Raw genomic sequence first — 16,182 nt, forward strand, 5'->3', positions numbered from 1 at the left:
AAATACGGAATTATGTTCACCCCCTGTCTGCGGAGGAGAATCATCATTTCCGCCATCACCTTGGTGAAAACCCTCGGTACTGTGGAGAGGCCGAATGGGAGGGCCTGGAACTGAAAGTGACAGACCAACAGTGCGAATCGAAGATCAGCTTGATGCGGCAGCCAAATCGGAATGTGGAGGTACGCATCCTTGATATCCAGGGATACTAGTAATTCCCCCTCCTACAGACCTGATATCACTGCCCTTAGAGACTCCATTTTGAACTTGAACTCCCTCAGAAAGGGGTTTAGTGATTTTAAGGTCAGAATGGGCCTGACCGAACCATCCGGTTTCGGTACCACAAAAAAGTTTGAATAGTAACCTGTGTATTGCATATGAGGTGGTACTGGCACAAAGACCTGTGCCTCCACCAACTTCTGGACGGCTTCTTGCAGGACAGTCCTGTCTGCCAGCAGAGCTGGCAAGCCTGATTTGAAAAATCGGTGAGGAGGGAGTTTTGAAATTCCAGCCTGTACCCCCTGGGACACAATATCTTGCACCCAGGGGTCCAGGCCGGAGGACACCCAGACATGACTGAAATGTCCGAGTCTCGCTCCCACCAGCCCCACCTCCGGGGCGTGCAGTCCACCATCATGTGGAGGACTTTGGTGTACCTGAAGCAGGTTTCTGTTCCTGGGAACCTGAAGCCGCAGGTTTCTTGGACTTGGGCCGACCTCCCCGAAAGAAGGTGTTGGACGGCTTCACCTTTCTGGGCTTGGTAGACCGAAAGGGCTGTAATGTAACTGAATATAAGGGTTTCTTCGGAGCAGGTGCAGCTGAGGGAAGAAACGGAGACTTACCAGCCGTAGCCGTGGAGATCCACGCATCTAACACTTCCCCAAAGAGAGCCTGACCTGTGTAGGGTAGGGTCTCCACACTTCTCCTGGATTCCACGTCGGCAGACCACTGACGCAACCACAGTCCTCAACGAGCTGATACTGACATGGAGGAAATTCCCGCAGCCATGGAACCCAGGTCTTTCATGGATTCTACCAGAAATCCTGCCGAATCCTGAATGTTACGTAAAAACAATTCAACATCACATTTTTCCATAGTATCCAAACCCTCAAGTAACGTGCCTGACCACTTTACTATAGCTTTGGCAATCCAAGCACTGGCAATAGTGGGACGCAGTACAGCCCCAGAAGCCGTGTACATGGATTTGAGCGTATTATCAATTTTACGATCAGCCGGCTCTTTCAAGGCAGTAGATCCTGGAACAGGTAAAACCACCTTTTTTGAGAGTCTGGATACTGACGGGTCAACAATAGGTGGGTTTTCCCATTTTTTTTCTAGCCTCTACCGGGAAAGGAAACGCTACCAGAACCCTTTAGGGTATCTGGAATTTTTTATCCGGGTTTTCCCAAGCCTTTTTTAAATATAGCATTTAATTCCTTTGACGCAGGGAAAGTTAGCGAGGCTTTCTTATTTTCAGTGACGTAAGCAGTAAGCCTCCTCACCCTGCTCGGGTGTTGTATCAGCAATATTCAACACATCCCTAATAGCCTCTATCATCAACTGCACCCCTTTTTGCAAGAGATGCTGCCCCCCGCAACACATCCCCGTCACTGTCTGCAGTATCAGAATCCGTATCATCCTGCATGATCTGTGCAAGAGCACGTTTATGTGAATATACAGCAGGGAGCCCTGATGTACCAGAACTGGGCCAGACTGCCATAGAGTTCTGTAAAGCCTGAGTTGCAGATTCATTTTGTGCAACCCTATTTGAAATCTGATAAATCATAGATTTGATAGAGGATAACCACTCAGGCTCCCTTGCTGGAACCTGTGCTAAACCAGTGCAATCCTGATTACATGGAATGGGATCATCCTGAGAGGACATATCCTCTGCAGCATATGACACAGTGTCCCTGAACATAGCTTAATGGAGACCACAGACACTCCACACACACACAGGGGAGGGCAGACAGAGTTTCACCCCCAAGAATGGCAAGAGAGACGCAGAGATTGGAGCCAACCCACACACAGCGCTTTTAATATAAAGGGAGACCCCCTATCAGCGCTGACTGTGCACCTTAATAGGTTACACAGCCGTTTTGCAGCCCCCCCCCCCCTTCTACAACCCCCTGGTACCGTAAGAGATAGCTGAAGGTGCTCTGGAGGGACTGCTCTTCACCGACAGCGTTGTGCAGGCAGGAAAATGGCGCTGAATGCAGCTAGGTCCGCTCTGAGAAGCTCCGACCCCAAAATGGCACTGTCTTCCCGCTCTTCATAGGATTATACTGGCCTGAGGATTTATGCTGGCTGAGATCCCAGAACCCCGACAGGCTTTGTGACCAGTGTAGAGTGTAGGCGCTAGCTCAGGGCGCCCCTCACAGTGTCGCACTATGTACCGCTGAGCCTCCGGAGCGCAGTTAATACTGCGCTCCTACCCTGATGCCGCCATCTTCACACCAGACCCCCGCTTGCTAGGGGGGGGTCGGTGACTCACTCGCCAGCGATTCTTCAGCTCTGTAAGGGGTTGGCTGCTGGGGCGAGCGATCCCCTGCGGCGGGGAACGATCTGTCCCCTCTGGAGCTCAGTGTCCAGTCAGCGGAGATAGTGGCTCAGACCCCGCAGGGCGGACACTGCTCCCCCCCTTAGTCCCTCGCTGTAAAATAATAAACTCTAAAATAAACTTTACCAGAAAAGCTCTGTAGAGCTCCCCTAGCTGTGACCGGCTCCTCCGGGCACATTTTCTAAGCGGAGTCTGGTAGGAGGGGCATAGAGGGAGGAGCCAGCCCACACTCTCAAACTCTTAAAGTGCCAATAGCTCCTGGTGGACCAGTCTATACCCCATGGTACTAATGTGGACCCCAGCATCCCCTGGGACGTAAGAGAAAAATAAAAAATCGAAATCCCGGTCCACGCCACGAAAGGGGTTCCATGTTTACACATGGAACACCTTTCCCCGAATGCTGGGAACCCCCGTGACTCCTGTCACTGGAGATCCCAGCAGCCAATCAGGGAGCGCCACGTCATAGCGCTCTCCTGATTGGGAGTGTGCTACTAGCTTGTCAGTCAGGAGTAGTGCACCGGCTAGAATGGAGGATCGCGCTCCTCCATTCTAGCCTATGATGGGAACTTTCTGGTCTGCGGTTAACCGCGAAGTTAATTGGGGTCACCCACAAGAGTGACCTCAACCCCGCGGTTAGCCGCAGACCAAAAAGTTCCCATCATAGGTCAGAATGGAGCTGCGCCAAGCTGTCTGATTGGCTGTGCGCTACTAGCCTGTCAATCAGGAGAGCGCCATGACATGGCACTCCCTGATTGGCTGCTGGGATCACCAGTGACCGGAGTCACGGGGGGTCCCAGCATTCGGGGAAAGGGGTTCCATGTGTAAACATGGAACCCCTTTAGTGGCGTGGACCGGGATTTAGATTTTTATTTTTTGCAAGGCCATGGATTACTTCTGGACAGAAGAGGACCGATCATCACTGGATAATAGGTGAGCATATTGGAATTTTGGATTTACAGGTAAACGATTGATTGCTACTGGACAAGTGGACGTGATTGGTCGGCGTGGGATCTAAGTAAGTATGTATGAGTGTGTAAGTGCGTTTTATTAAAATTGTACTGTCACGGTGTGTGTGTGTTTTTATTTGGGTATTTTTGTTGTAGAACTACAGGTACCAACGGGCCTATTTCCCTGCATGCTGGTACTTGTGGTTCTCCAAGTACCAGCAAGCGGGGGAGGCTTGCTGGGACTTGTAGTTCTAAAACAAAAGACAATATTCTTTTTATTTTTACAAACAAAAAGGCTATCAGCCCGGCACCCACTGCCTTGGGGTGCTGGGGACAGTCTTGGGCTTCACCCCTGGCCCTTGGGTGCCTGGAGGGGGGACCACTTGATTTAAGGGATCCCCACTCCTCCAGGGTACCACAGCTGGGGGTGACTAGTTGGGGGGGGAATGCCACAGCCGCAGGGACCAGTATAAAATTGTCCCCTGGCTGTGGCATTATCTCTCTGGCTAGTGGAGCCCGGTGCTGGTTATAAAAATACGGGGGACACCTACGTCTTTTGTCCCCCATATTTCTGGAACCAGGGCTGGCCCAAGAGCCCGGTGCTGGTTGTCTAAATACTGGGGGAGCCCAGTCAATTTTCCCCCGGTATTTAAACAACCAGGACCGGCTCAAAGAGCCCGAGGCTGGTTATGCTTCGGAGGGGGTACCCCACACAATTTATTTTTCTACACTTTTGTCTCTTTTAATACTGTACACAATGAAGCCCTGCATGGGTCTCACTGATCCGGCCGGGCTTCATTGTGTTATGTCCGTCAGTGTTTTACTCATCACTCCCGTAAAACACTGCCCCACAATACGAATAGCATCAGCATTGGAAAATGCGAAAAACAAAATATCTGCAGCTTAGTAAAAATTCCCGAAAATGATTACAAAAAGTTGCAGAAAAATACATCCGATATAAATTTGAGATCAAACTCCCACCAAATTGGCAGAAACACGAGTCTTAGTAAAATATACCCCCAGGTCTGAACTAGGCCCCCAGTTTTTGAATATTCCATTGAAGATTTATAGAAAGGTGTATTTATAAAAGTTTTCATACCTTGACAGGAGGTAAGATATGGGCTATTGTCAATGCAAACTCACTGTTACCCGCCCCATTTGGCAATGACGGACTCCCTGCAGTGCCCTTAAATGAACACAAATCACAAACTCATCCAGTAGAAAAAAAAGGTTCTTTTTAAATACAGTTGTACAAGTTGCCATACATTGAAACTTATGATACATCATAATCAGTTGTGGCTTCTCCACTATCAGCGAGTTAGGTCCGATGTCAGCATCCTGTAACAGACAACCACGCTCATGATCTCATTCCTAGTGATGCAAGGAACTTATATTTAGTTGAATACTGAAATCATTTGCAAAAAATATGGGCAAACCTCAAGTCAGATGTGCACAAAAAAATGAAATGTGCCTTCGCTTTTGTCGTTCATGGCAAAGGTGGTTCTGATCCACCATAATCCATTCTAGGTATCTGTGGTCCTCAAGGCAGCAGCGTCTGTGGACTACAAAGTAGGAGCTGGATTCAGTGATACTGAAGCTTTATAAAATGCATTTCATTTTCCGAGAAATCCGGGTGCCTCCATCTAAGTGATTGCAGTAAAAATAAACTCATACTTTAAGACAGGGGTGGGGAACCTGCGGCACTTCAGCTGTTGTTTAACTACATATCCCAGCATGCCCTGCAACAGTTATAGCATGGCCAAATGGCAAAACTATAGTAGGGCAGGCTGGTATGTGTAGTTCAATAACCGACGGAGGGCCAAAGATTCCCCACCCCTGCTTTAAGAAAAGGAGCAGCTGTTCTACTTACAAACCATACTAGATCTACTTAAATCTGATTCGGACCGATGTAGTCTAGCCAGGGATCTGAGCCCTGTCCGATTTCTACGATGCAGTCACCTTACAAGTAGCAGTCTCCAGGATACGGTGACAAAATAAACCAGATCAAAGCCTTGAGATTTAAACACACTCAATCACCGTAAGAACATATAATACGGTCCTAGAGTCTACACCAGTAATTGAATTGTGGATTGCACGCTGCTCGTTAAACCTAGGACATAGCAGAGATAGGTCACTAGCATTGTTACAACCCCGGTCTAATACGCTACAAACACATAAGCAGGATGCGCTAAACTATTACATCCAATAACAGTCACCGATTGGTCTGTAAGTTTCCATGACATGGTCAGGTGTCGTTACATATTATCTAACTTTCTCTTACTAGTGGACACTGGGGTCTTTACTTTAGTACCATGGGGTATAGATCGGGTCCACTGGAGCCTGGCACTTTAAAAACTTTTAGTGTGTGTAAGTGTGTGCTGGCTCCTCCCCTCTATGCCCCTCCTACCAGACTCCGTTTAGAAAAATGTGCCCAAGGAGCCGGGAGCATTTCACTGGAGCTCCAGCGAGTTTCCTTTATTTTTATTTTAGTATGTTATTTTCAGATAGCCCTGGTTCGTGGGACTTAGAGGGGAGACCGAACCAACCTCCTGAGGGTTAATGGTTCGTAATCCCAGCTGACAGGACACTGAGCTCCTGCGGTGCTGATCACACATCGTTAGTATGTGTGCCCACGCTGGCAGCTAGCCGCCACCCTCTAACAGATGCCAAAGTACAAGGTGCGGTGAGTGTTACACCGGTGTCCTGGTTAGCGGGTCCCCGATGCAGTTTTGGCGGCATGTCATGCGGCGGTCACGGGCCACGAGCTGCGGTGCCCGCTGTGGACGAAACTGGCTCTGGGCTGAATGCCCCGCAGTGCTCACTGTCATCTAAGGCTTTGTGTGTACGTTTTTTTGCATATTTGCTCAGTTGTTAACGTGGCCAGTATAAATAAATTTACAGGGATCGCGTGCCATTGCAGGGGGCGGGGCTTCCCAGAGCAGGACCAGAGGCGGGAAGGACCATTTCCCGCTGCTGCGGGTCATCAAGGCTGCATGCACGCTGCTCCTCCAGGGACCCACGTTGTTACAGACTCTGTACTGGTACCAGGGGGTCATAGAAGGGGGGGGGGGGGGGCACGCCAGCGGTAACGCCGCTGCACTGCCATCAGGTCATACACATATTTTACACACTGTACTGCTGTGTTCTGTGTGCTGGTGTCCACTCCTCAGTGTCACTCCAGGGGCTCTCTAGGGTCTGTGTGGAGGTGTTTGTCAGTGAACTGTGCTGTATTACAGTGGTGTAAGATGGCTGTTGACATGGTGATGTGTGCCGCTTGTAACCCTACCCCTTCATCAGCGGGGTCCCTCGTGTGTGAACAATGTTCCTCATCTCCACAGGGACACAGTTCACAGGCACCTGACTGGCTAGATAGTTTTAAGAGCATGATTCAGAATGAAAATTCAGAAGTAGCTGCAGCTAAAAAGGAGAGACAGGTGTTTAGACACTACTGATTGTGTGGAAAAAGCAGCAGATACCAGAAAGGCTTCTCAGCCCCCTCTAGTGGTTTCACATAAACGCTCACTGCCACAGGTGCTCCAGTCTGATGTGGATGATGATATGGATGAGGACAGCTCTCTGTCACCTGGGGTGGAGGCCCTCATTTATGCTGTAAGAGAGGTTCTTCACATACCGGATCAGGAGACAGAACCAGATGAGGAGTTGTACTTTAATGTTAGACCCAAGACCTCAGCCACTTTTCCTGTGTCTTGGGAATTAAACTCCCTGGCCAGGGAGGCACGGTTAAACCCTGATAAAAAAAATGTAAATTCCTCAGAGGTTTTCATCTACTTTTCCTCTCCCTGCGGAGGACAGGAAGGTAAGGGAAAACCCACTGTCAGTTGACTTGTCTGTATCCAGACTGTCTAAGAAATTGGTACTGCCGGCACCAGGGGCTATATCCCTTAAAGAACCGGCTGACCATAAAATTGAGACTACTCTAAAAGTAATTTATACGGCAGCGGGAGCAGCACAGTGTCCCACAATAGTTTGTGGGTGGATTTCCAGGGCAATGGTAAAGTGGTCTGATTCTGTTACTGATGGTTTAACACACTCTGCCCCAGCATGAGGTCATTTCTCTGCTGCAACACATACAGGATGCTGCTAAGTTTATGAGCGAGGCTATAAAAGAGTTGTGTAAGATAAATGGCCGCACTACTGCTATGGCTGTTTCGGCGCGCAGAGCTCTGTGGTTACGTCAGTGGTCAGCGGATGCCGATTCCAAAAAGGGTGTAGAAAATCTTCCCTTTACAGGTGATGCCTTGTTTGGAGATAAATTAAATGGATCTCTCAGGCAACGGCGGGTAAGTCTACCTATCTGCCGTCGGCTGCGCCCCCTGCTAGACGTTCTTACACCGGACCCTCCTTGCAGTCCTTTCATGTGGCAAGGTTCAGAGGCAGGGGCTGGGGAGTCTCCACCACTCCGAGAGGATCTCGTGGTAAGTCCCATAAGCCCACAGCTGCTGCCTCCCTGGACCAGACCACCGGATCCCCTGCCTCTAAGCCCTCCATGTGACAGTTGGCCCCAGCAGCAAGGTGATTTTCAGGTGGGTGCTCGTCTTCATCACTTTGCTATCCTCTATTCTGGTTAGCGCCCTCCTTTCATTCATGGTTGTGTGTTTGACTTGTTGCCTCACCGCTGTTGTATTGTTCTTCTCTCATATTATGTCCGTCCCCTCGGGCACAGTTTTCCTAGACTAAATGTGGTGGGAGGGGCATAGAGGGGAGGAGCCAGCACACACTACAGGTTTTTAAAATGCCAGGCTCCAGTGGACCCGATATATACCCCATGGTACTAAAGTAAAGACCCCAGTATCTACTACGGACTAGGAGAAAAGGATTCACCGGTAGGTATTCAATTCCTATTTTTCCAGCACTCTCCTGGTATTGGAACATCTCAGGCATCCAGCAGAGCAATCCTAACCCTTATGGTGGTCCAACTGTATTAATGACACAAGCTTTGAAGTGTAAAACCCTCCTTTAATTATGACAAACCTCTCACTTTGACAAGTTTCCGAAACTTCTATTATATATCTTATGTATTTGTGAATGTAATAATGCTCCTTTAAAGACAAACCACAATATTAAAAAACGGCCTTCCTGCGGAAGTGGGGATAAAAGCACCAGTAATCCTCTCTCTGGCAGAGACGCCAGCCTGGCATGACGTGGGCACACACTGCTGGCCAATCCCGGCACCGGGAGGATCGTTAATGAGGAATGTGCTGTAGTTGATGGGCAACGGAGAGCTGTGTGCTGCAAGCTTAGTTTAGTCGTGTTGGGGTTCAGCCTTTTTGCCAATGTCACACAGAGTTCAATGATGCTTACACACGCCAGAGCGGTGGAGATGGAGAGACTGGGAAATGCAGGACAGAGTGCTGCTCCAGAAGTGAAGATGGAAACACACGCAGGTATCTTTAAAAAGACATTCGTAAAAGCATCAAAAAAATATCTAATGCAAATGCCTGTCCAGAAATTCAATATGTACATCCTGACTACCTGCGTGACCGGCAGGACAGTGTATAGTGGACAGGCCGGGAAGCAATGGTCATTTTTCCTGCATGGCCTGACTGGTCCCACCCGTGTCTAGAGATATATTCATGGCTGCTCTTAGCATGTCCTCTTCACTCATTCCAGAATCTAGAAGAAGAAGAAGAGCAGCAAATATTAACGTGGATACATCACCCACAACCCAATGCAATACAGTGCAGAGGAGACTTACACAAAGCATATCCCTCATTCAGTGCAGGCTGCTGTATTCCATACCCATATTCAATGCAATGCAGCCTATCCAGTCACTAGGAGCCAGTGATATCACTGAGAGCACAGCCTATCCAGTCACTAGGAGCCAGTGACATCACTGAGAGCACAGCCTATCCAGTCACATCACTGAGAGTGCAGCCTATCCAGTCACTAGGAGCCAGTGACATCACTGAGAGTGCAACCTATCCAGTCACTAGGAGCCAGTGACATCACTGGGAGCGCAGTCTATCTGCACATCTATATGGCAGTACAGGACCCTAATAGGTCCTAAACAAGTTCCGTTGCCATCTTAGGGGATATGCGCCCCCAAATATGCAAGCAAGACAACAGGCGGCACTCTGAGACTCTGTAAACGTGAATGATCCCAACAGGGTGTTTTATTGGTGGTCTACGTTCCACGACAAGCTTTGTCCTGGGAAAGGGGATACTTTCCCCAAAACGCAGACCACTAATAAACCACCCTGTTGGGATCATTCATGATAACAGAGTCTCCGTGTATACACACACACACACACACACACACACACACACACACACACACACACACACACTATATATTTTTTTCTACAGATCAGTACTTTTTTGGTAATATATGTGACTGGTGTGCACTGCCGGTCTCAGGGATACAGTTATTTCCATAGTGTCACATGTTGTGCTATGGGGGTGTCTTGCGTCCTGCACACTACCACTGGCCAGCACACTCTCAGCACTACTAGTAAAAGGGAAGAAATGAGCTCTATACCCGTCTCTGCTGCTGCCTTAATCTCATCCGAGGACTGATGATCATGCTTCATCTGCTGCTGCCTAAAATAACACAATGGGTCTGTGAGAGCTACATACAAAGACGGGGGCCAATCTGCGCAGGAAAGGGTTAATGGCGGTCATGAAAATAAAATGAAATCTGGATCAATTGTGCATAAATATAACTAATACCGCTAAAAACAGAAGAACATGTTGTAGACATAAAATGTGGGATCTCATTGTACACCGAATTCTAGGGTCATTACTTTTCAAAATACATCTGTCTCCTTTGCCGCAGCTCCTCCTGTGTCAGCGACTCCTGTTTGCAGGACCCTGAGCTCTGTGGCAGGTTAGGGGATGATAGAGAGTCTGCAGACTCACTGCTGTTTCCTCCTGGAATGAAAACAAGAAAGATACGTTTGCAATGACTTCCAGATTTACAAATGTGGACTCACAGCAGGGTCATTGGTCAGCGGAAACACAAATATGTAGAACCCAAAATACCTAACAGTTTCCTGGAAGTGATGTAACAGACAAAGCTTGTCTCTCACTTTATAGCTGCGAAGCATTCACTCCTGGAAAGATTTTACTGTGACATACAAGTTTGACGTATTTATAGACCTTTAGAGGTAATCGGACGTTTCTGCAGAAAAATGCAGAGAGAAAAATAAAACAAAGAAGTGGAACGAATAAGTTGGTAGCATAAATCTTGGTTTCATTTAGAGGTGTCTTTGACAGCAATGTTTCTTCATTGCTCAGTACTCTGTGCTGCTGGAGACCCTGCTCCTTCCACTATGTAACTCTCAGTCTGTGGCTCCCTGTATCAGAGTGACAGCAGCCTCACATCACTGCTCTGTGCTGCTGTGGACCCTGCTCCTTCCACTATATAACTCTCAGTCTGTGTTTTCCTGCTGCCTCCATTCCCCTCCTCACATCATGTCACTGCCCGTCACATGCAGCCCTGTCCTCACTGACACATCACTCGTTTCCTGATATACTCTGTGCTGCTGGAGACCCTGCTCCTTCCACTATATAACGCTCAGTCTGTGGCTTCCTGCTGCCTCCATTCCCCCACTCATATCCTGTCACATGCAGCCCTGTCCTTACTGACACATCACTCATCTCCTGATATACTCTGTGCTGCTGGGGACCCTGCTCCTTCCACTATATAACTCTCAGTCTGTGGAGTCCTGTATCAGTGTGACAGCAGCCTCACATCACTGCTCTGTGCTGCTGGGGTCCCTGCTCCTTCCACTATATAACTCTCAGTCTGTGGCTCCCTGTATCAGTGTGACAGCAGCCTCACATCACTGCTCTGTGCTGCTGGAGACCCTGCTCCTTCCACTATATAACTCTCAGTCTGTGGAGTCCTGTATTAGTGTAACAGCAGCCTCACATCACTGCTCTGTGCTGCTGGAGACCCTGCTCCTTCCACTATATAAAACTCTCAGTCTGTGGCTCCCTGTATCAGTGTGACAGCAGCCTCACATCACTGCTCTGTGCTGCTGGAGACCCTGCTCCTTCCACTATGTAATTCTCAGTCTGTGGCTTCCTGCTGCCTCCATTCCCCTCCTCACATCATGTCACTGCCCCTGACACATGTAGCCCTGTCCTTACTGACACATCACTCATCTCCTGATATACTCTGTGCTGCTGGGGACCCTGCTCCTCCCACTATATAACTCTCAGTCTGTGGAGTCCTGTATCAGTGTGACAAGAGCCTGACATCACTGCTCTGTGCTGCTGGGGACCCTGCTCCTTCCACTATATAACTCTCAGTCTGTGGAGTCCTGTATCAGTGTGACAGGAGCCTGACATCACTGCTCTGTGCTGCTGGGAACCCTGCTCTCACCACTATGTAACTCTCAGTCTGTGGCTCCCTGTATCAGAGTGACAGCAGCCTCAGCTGGAAGATCTGCCACAGTATTACATTGCTTGCCCTGCGGCTTGTACTGGAAGTACTTTGAGACTTTCAGTAGCCATAAAAGTATACGGGGCACAATGTCCTACACTGGAACACTTGTCAGTTACAGCCCTATCTTCTCATCACTCATGATACATAACGCAGGATCCATAGCTAGGATGGGAAAGGAGCCTGGACACGCTCTGCACTGCATGGTACCTTGAATGCTGAGCTGAATGGCTCTGCGTAGATCGGCTTCCTCGTCCTCCATGTCTATCTGTTGCCGGCTGAGCGCAAGGGCTTTCTGCAGGTTCTCTTCATCCTCGTCCATTGCGGTGGGTCCTTCATACAGTCTCCCCGCCTCCATGGCGGCCTCGCTCCTCTGTACTCTGTGTCAGACATTAGATAGAAGCCTATATTATCACCGGACACGTGACGCAGCCTGTTCCCTATTCTGTATAAGCATCCATTCACAATTACGCAAAACGCGACGGTTATGTTCTGTCACTTTCCAGCTGAATCCGTCGTGTAGCAAAGTCACGGTGGGAGCAATACGCTTCAGCGTGGTCTGCGGAAAGCTGCTGATAATGGTGACACCAGCCAGCAATCCAGTCACTACTGGAGACTCTTGTACGCAGATGGCGGCTCATCTACTAGCTCCAGGTTACAGCGGAGATGCACAAGAATCTGTTGTGGCTCATGAGACCATCCCCTGGTTGAATAAAAATAACACTCATCCTGTGCGCCTATCCCCCTCAGCCTGCGCGCCCACCCGTCTCCCTCAGCCTCCGCGCCCACCAGTCCCCCTCAGCCTCCGCGCCCACCCGTCCCCCTCAGCCTCCGCGCCCACCTGTCCCCCTCAGCCTGCGCGCCCACCCGTCCCCCTCAGACTGCGCGCCCACCCGTCCCCCTCAGACTGCGCGCCCACCCGTCCCCCTCAGACTGCGCGCCCACCCGTCCCCCTCAGACTGCGCGCCCACCCGTCCCCCTCAGACTGCGCGCCCACCCGTCCCCCTCAGCCTGCGCGCCCATCCTCTATCATGATTGGGACAATCACACTGACCTGTCCATATTGGCCACATAGGGCGGATTCGGCCATCTGGTGGTAAGGTCATGCACCAGATCCCAAGACCCCACTGCATGACTGCATGCACATAACCCGTCCCTGGCTAACTGGATGGATTTCAATAGTTCTAAGTCATCTAGTAATGGACACAGCAATGTCAGCTACATGTGGTCTACAGCGGGCCTGAATACGCCTAGTGGGGGGGAGGGGAGGGGTAACAGCGCATGTGGTCTATAGCAGGGCCTGAATACGCCTAGTAAGGGGGGTAACAGCGCACGTGGTCAGACATCACACTGGGCAGGGCTGTTATTGGCACCTGAGGTCTCTGGCCGCTGCGTCCTCTCCTATCAGCCGCGGCCGCTGACTCTGGTGGATCTCTATCATCTGCAGGAGCTGGTCGGCCTCACAGTCAGGAAGGTCGCCCTTCACCACAAATATGGAGTAACCTGAAAAAGGAACAACAATAAGGGTGTTATGGTGGTCACACAACGTACCACAGAGACCTGGCATATCATCTATGCTTTATATCAAGGTAGGTGGCCCTAGACAACAGCCACCCACCTGCCAGTCACTGTTACACTACACCAGCCCCGCCCCACGTTCCCAGCCACCCGCCTGCCAGTTCCCTGCTACGCTACACCAGCCTCGCCCCACGTCCCCAGCCACCCACCTGCCAGTCACTGTTACACTACACCAGCCTCGCCCCACATCCCCAGCCACCCACCTGCCAGTCACTGTTACACTACACCAGCCTCGCCCCACATCCCCAGCCACCCACCTGCCAGTCATTGTTACACTACACCAGCCCCGCCCCACGTCCCCAGCCACCCACCTGCCAGTCATTGTTACACTACACCAGCCCCGCCCCACGTTCCCAGCCACCCACCTGCCAGTTCCCTGCTACGCTACACCAGCCCCGCCCCACGTCCCCAGCCACCCGCCTGCCAGTCACTGTTACACTACACCAGCCCCGCCCCACATCCCCAGCCACCCATCTACCAGTCACTATTACACTACACCAGCCCCGCCCCACGTCCCCAGCCACCCACCTGCCAGTCACTGTTACACTACACCAGCCCCGCCCCACGTTCCCAGCCACCCACCTGCCAGTTCCCTGCTACGCTACACCAGCCCCGCCCCACGTCCCCAGCCACCCGCCTGCCAGTCACTGTTACACTACACCAGCCCCGCCCCACATCCCCAGCCACCCATCTACCAGTCACTGTTACGCTACACCAGCCCCGCCCCACGTCCCCAGCCACCCATCTACCAGTCACTGTTACACTACACCAGCCTCGCCCCACGTCCCCAGCCACCCACCTGCCAGTCACTGTTACACTACACCAGCCCCGCCCCACATCCCCAGCCACCCGCCTGCCAGTCATTGTTACACTACACCAGCCCCGCCCCACATCCCCAGCCACCCACCTGCCAGTCACTGTTACACTACACCAGCCCCGCCCCCAGCCACCCGCCTGCCAGTCACTGTTACACTACACCAGCCCCGCCCCACATCCCCAGCCACCCATCTACCAGTCACTATTACACTACACCAGCCCCGCCCCACGTCCCCAGCCACCCACCTGCCAGTCACTGTTACGCTACACCAGCCCCGCCCCACATCCCCAGCCACCCATCTACCAGTCACTATTACACTACACCAGCCCCGCCCCACGTCCCCAGCCACCCATCTACCAGTCACTATTACACTACACCAGCCCCGCCCCACGTCCCCAGCCACCCACCTGCCAGTCATTGTTACGCTACACCAGCCTCGCCCCACGTCCCCAGCCACCCACCTGCCAGTCACTGTTACGCTACACCAGCCCCGCCCCACGTCCCCAGCCACCCACCTGCCAGTCACTGTTACGCTACACCAGCCTCGCCCCACGTCCCCAGCCACCCACCTGCCAGTCATTGTTACGCTACACCAGCCTCGCCCCACGTCCCCAGCCACCCATCTACCAGTCACTATTACACTACACCAGCCCCGCCCCACGTCCCCAGCCACCCACCTGCCAGTCACTGTTACACTACACCAGCCCCGCCCCACATCCCCAGCCACCCACCTGCCAGTCACTGTTACGCTACACCAGCCTCGCCCCACGTCCCCAGCCACCCACCTGCCAGTCACTGTTACACTACACCAGCCCCGCCCCAAATCTCCAGCCACCCACCTGCCAGTCACTGTTACGCTACACCAGCCTCGCCCCACGTCCCCAGCCACCCGCCTGCCAGTCACTGTTACACTACACCAGCCCCGCCCCACGTCCCCAGCCACCCACCTGCCAGTCACTGTTACACTACACCAGCCCCGCCCCACGTCCCCAGCCACCCACCTGCCAGTCATTGTTACACTACACCAGCCCCGCCCCACGTTCCCAGCCACCCACCTGCCAGTTCCCTGCTACGCTACACCAGCCCCGCCCCACGTCCCCAGCCACCCACCTGCCAGTCACTGTTACGCTACACCAGCCTCGCCCCACGTCCCCAGCCACCCACCTGCCAGTCACTGTTACACTACACCAGCCCCGCCCCACGTCCCCAGCCACCCACCTGCCAGTCACTGTTACACTACACCAGCCCCGCCCCCAGCCACCCGCCTGCCAGTCACTGTTACACTACACCAGCCCCGCCCCACATCCCCAGCCACCCATCTACCAGTCACTATTACACTACACCAGCCCCGCCCCACGTCCCCAGCCACCCACCTGCCAGTCACTGTTACGCTACACCAGCCCCGCCCCACATCCCCAGCCACCCATCTACCAGTCACTATTACACTACACCAGCCCCGCCCCACGTCCCCAGCCACCCATCTACCAGTCACTATTACACTACACCAGCCCCGCCCCACGTCCCCAGCCACCCACCTGCCAGTCATTGTTACGCTACACCAGCCTCGCCCCACGTCCCCAGCCACCCACCTGCCAGTCACTGTTACGCTACACCAGCCCCGCCCCACGTCCCCAGCCACCCACCTGCCAGTCACTGTTACGCTACACCAGCCTCGCCCCACGTCCCCAGCCACCCACCTGCCAGTCATTGTTACGCTACACCAGCCTCGCCCCACGTCCCCAGCCACCCATCTACCAGTCACTATTACACTACACCAGCCCCGCCCCACGTCCCCAGCCACCCACCTGCCAGTCACTGTTACACTACACCAGCCCCGCCCCACATCCCCAGCCACCCACCTGCCAGTCACTGT

The 16,182-nt window shown here is 52.2% G+C and overlaps 1 protein-coding gene across 1 annotated transcript in view; it reads right to left on the bottom strand.

The window, feature by feature from the left end:
* Window positions 1-8,460: 8,460 nt before the first annotated feature.
* The window catches only part of LOC135013295 (ataxin-3-like), a gene marked incomplete at its 5' end in the record, with an annotated part of 35,115 nt that continues 27,393 nt past the window's right edge, over window positions 8,461-16,182 (bottom strand). The window contains 5 exons of the mRNA XM_063952624.1: window positions 8,461-9,138; window positions 10,004-10,065; window positions 10,269-10,395; window positions 12,125-12,294; window positions 13,288-13,417. Of these exons, the coding sequence (XP_063808694.1) occupies window positions 9,047-9,138; window positions 10,004-10,065; window positions 10,269-10,395; window positions 12,125-12,294; window positions 13,288-13,417 (581 nt within the window). The remainder of the gene's footprint in view (window positions 9,139-10,003; window positions 10,066-10,268; window positions 10,396-12,124; window positions 12,295-13,287; window positions 13,418-16,182) is intronic.

The sequence above is a fragment of the Pseudophryne corroboree genome, unplaced genomic scaffold (assembly GCF_028390025.1).
Source record: "Pseudophryne corroboree isolate aPseCor3 unplaced genomic scaffold, aPseCor3.hap2 scaffold_2696, whole genome shotgun sequence".
Classification (NCBI taxonomy): Eukaryota; Metazoa; Chordata; class Amphibia; order Anura; family Myobatrachidae; genus Pseudophryne; species Pseudophryne corroboree.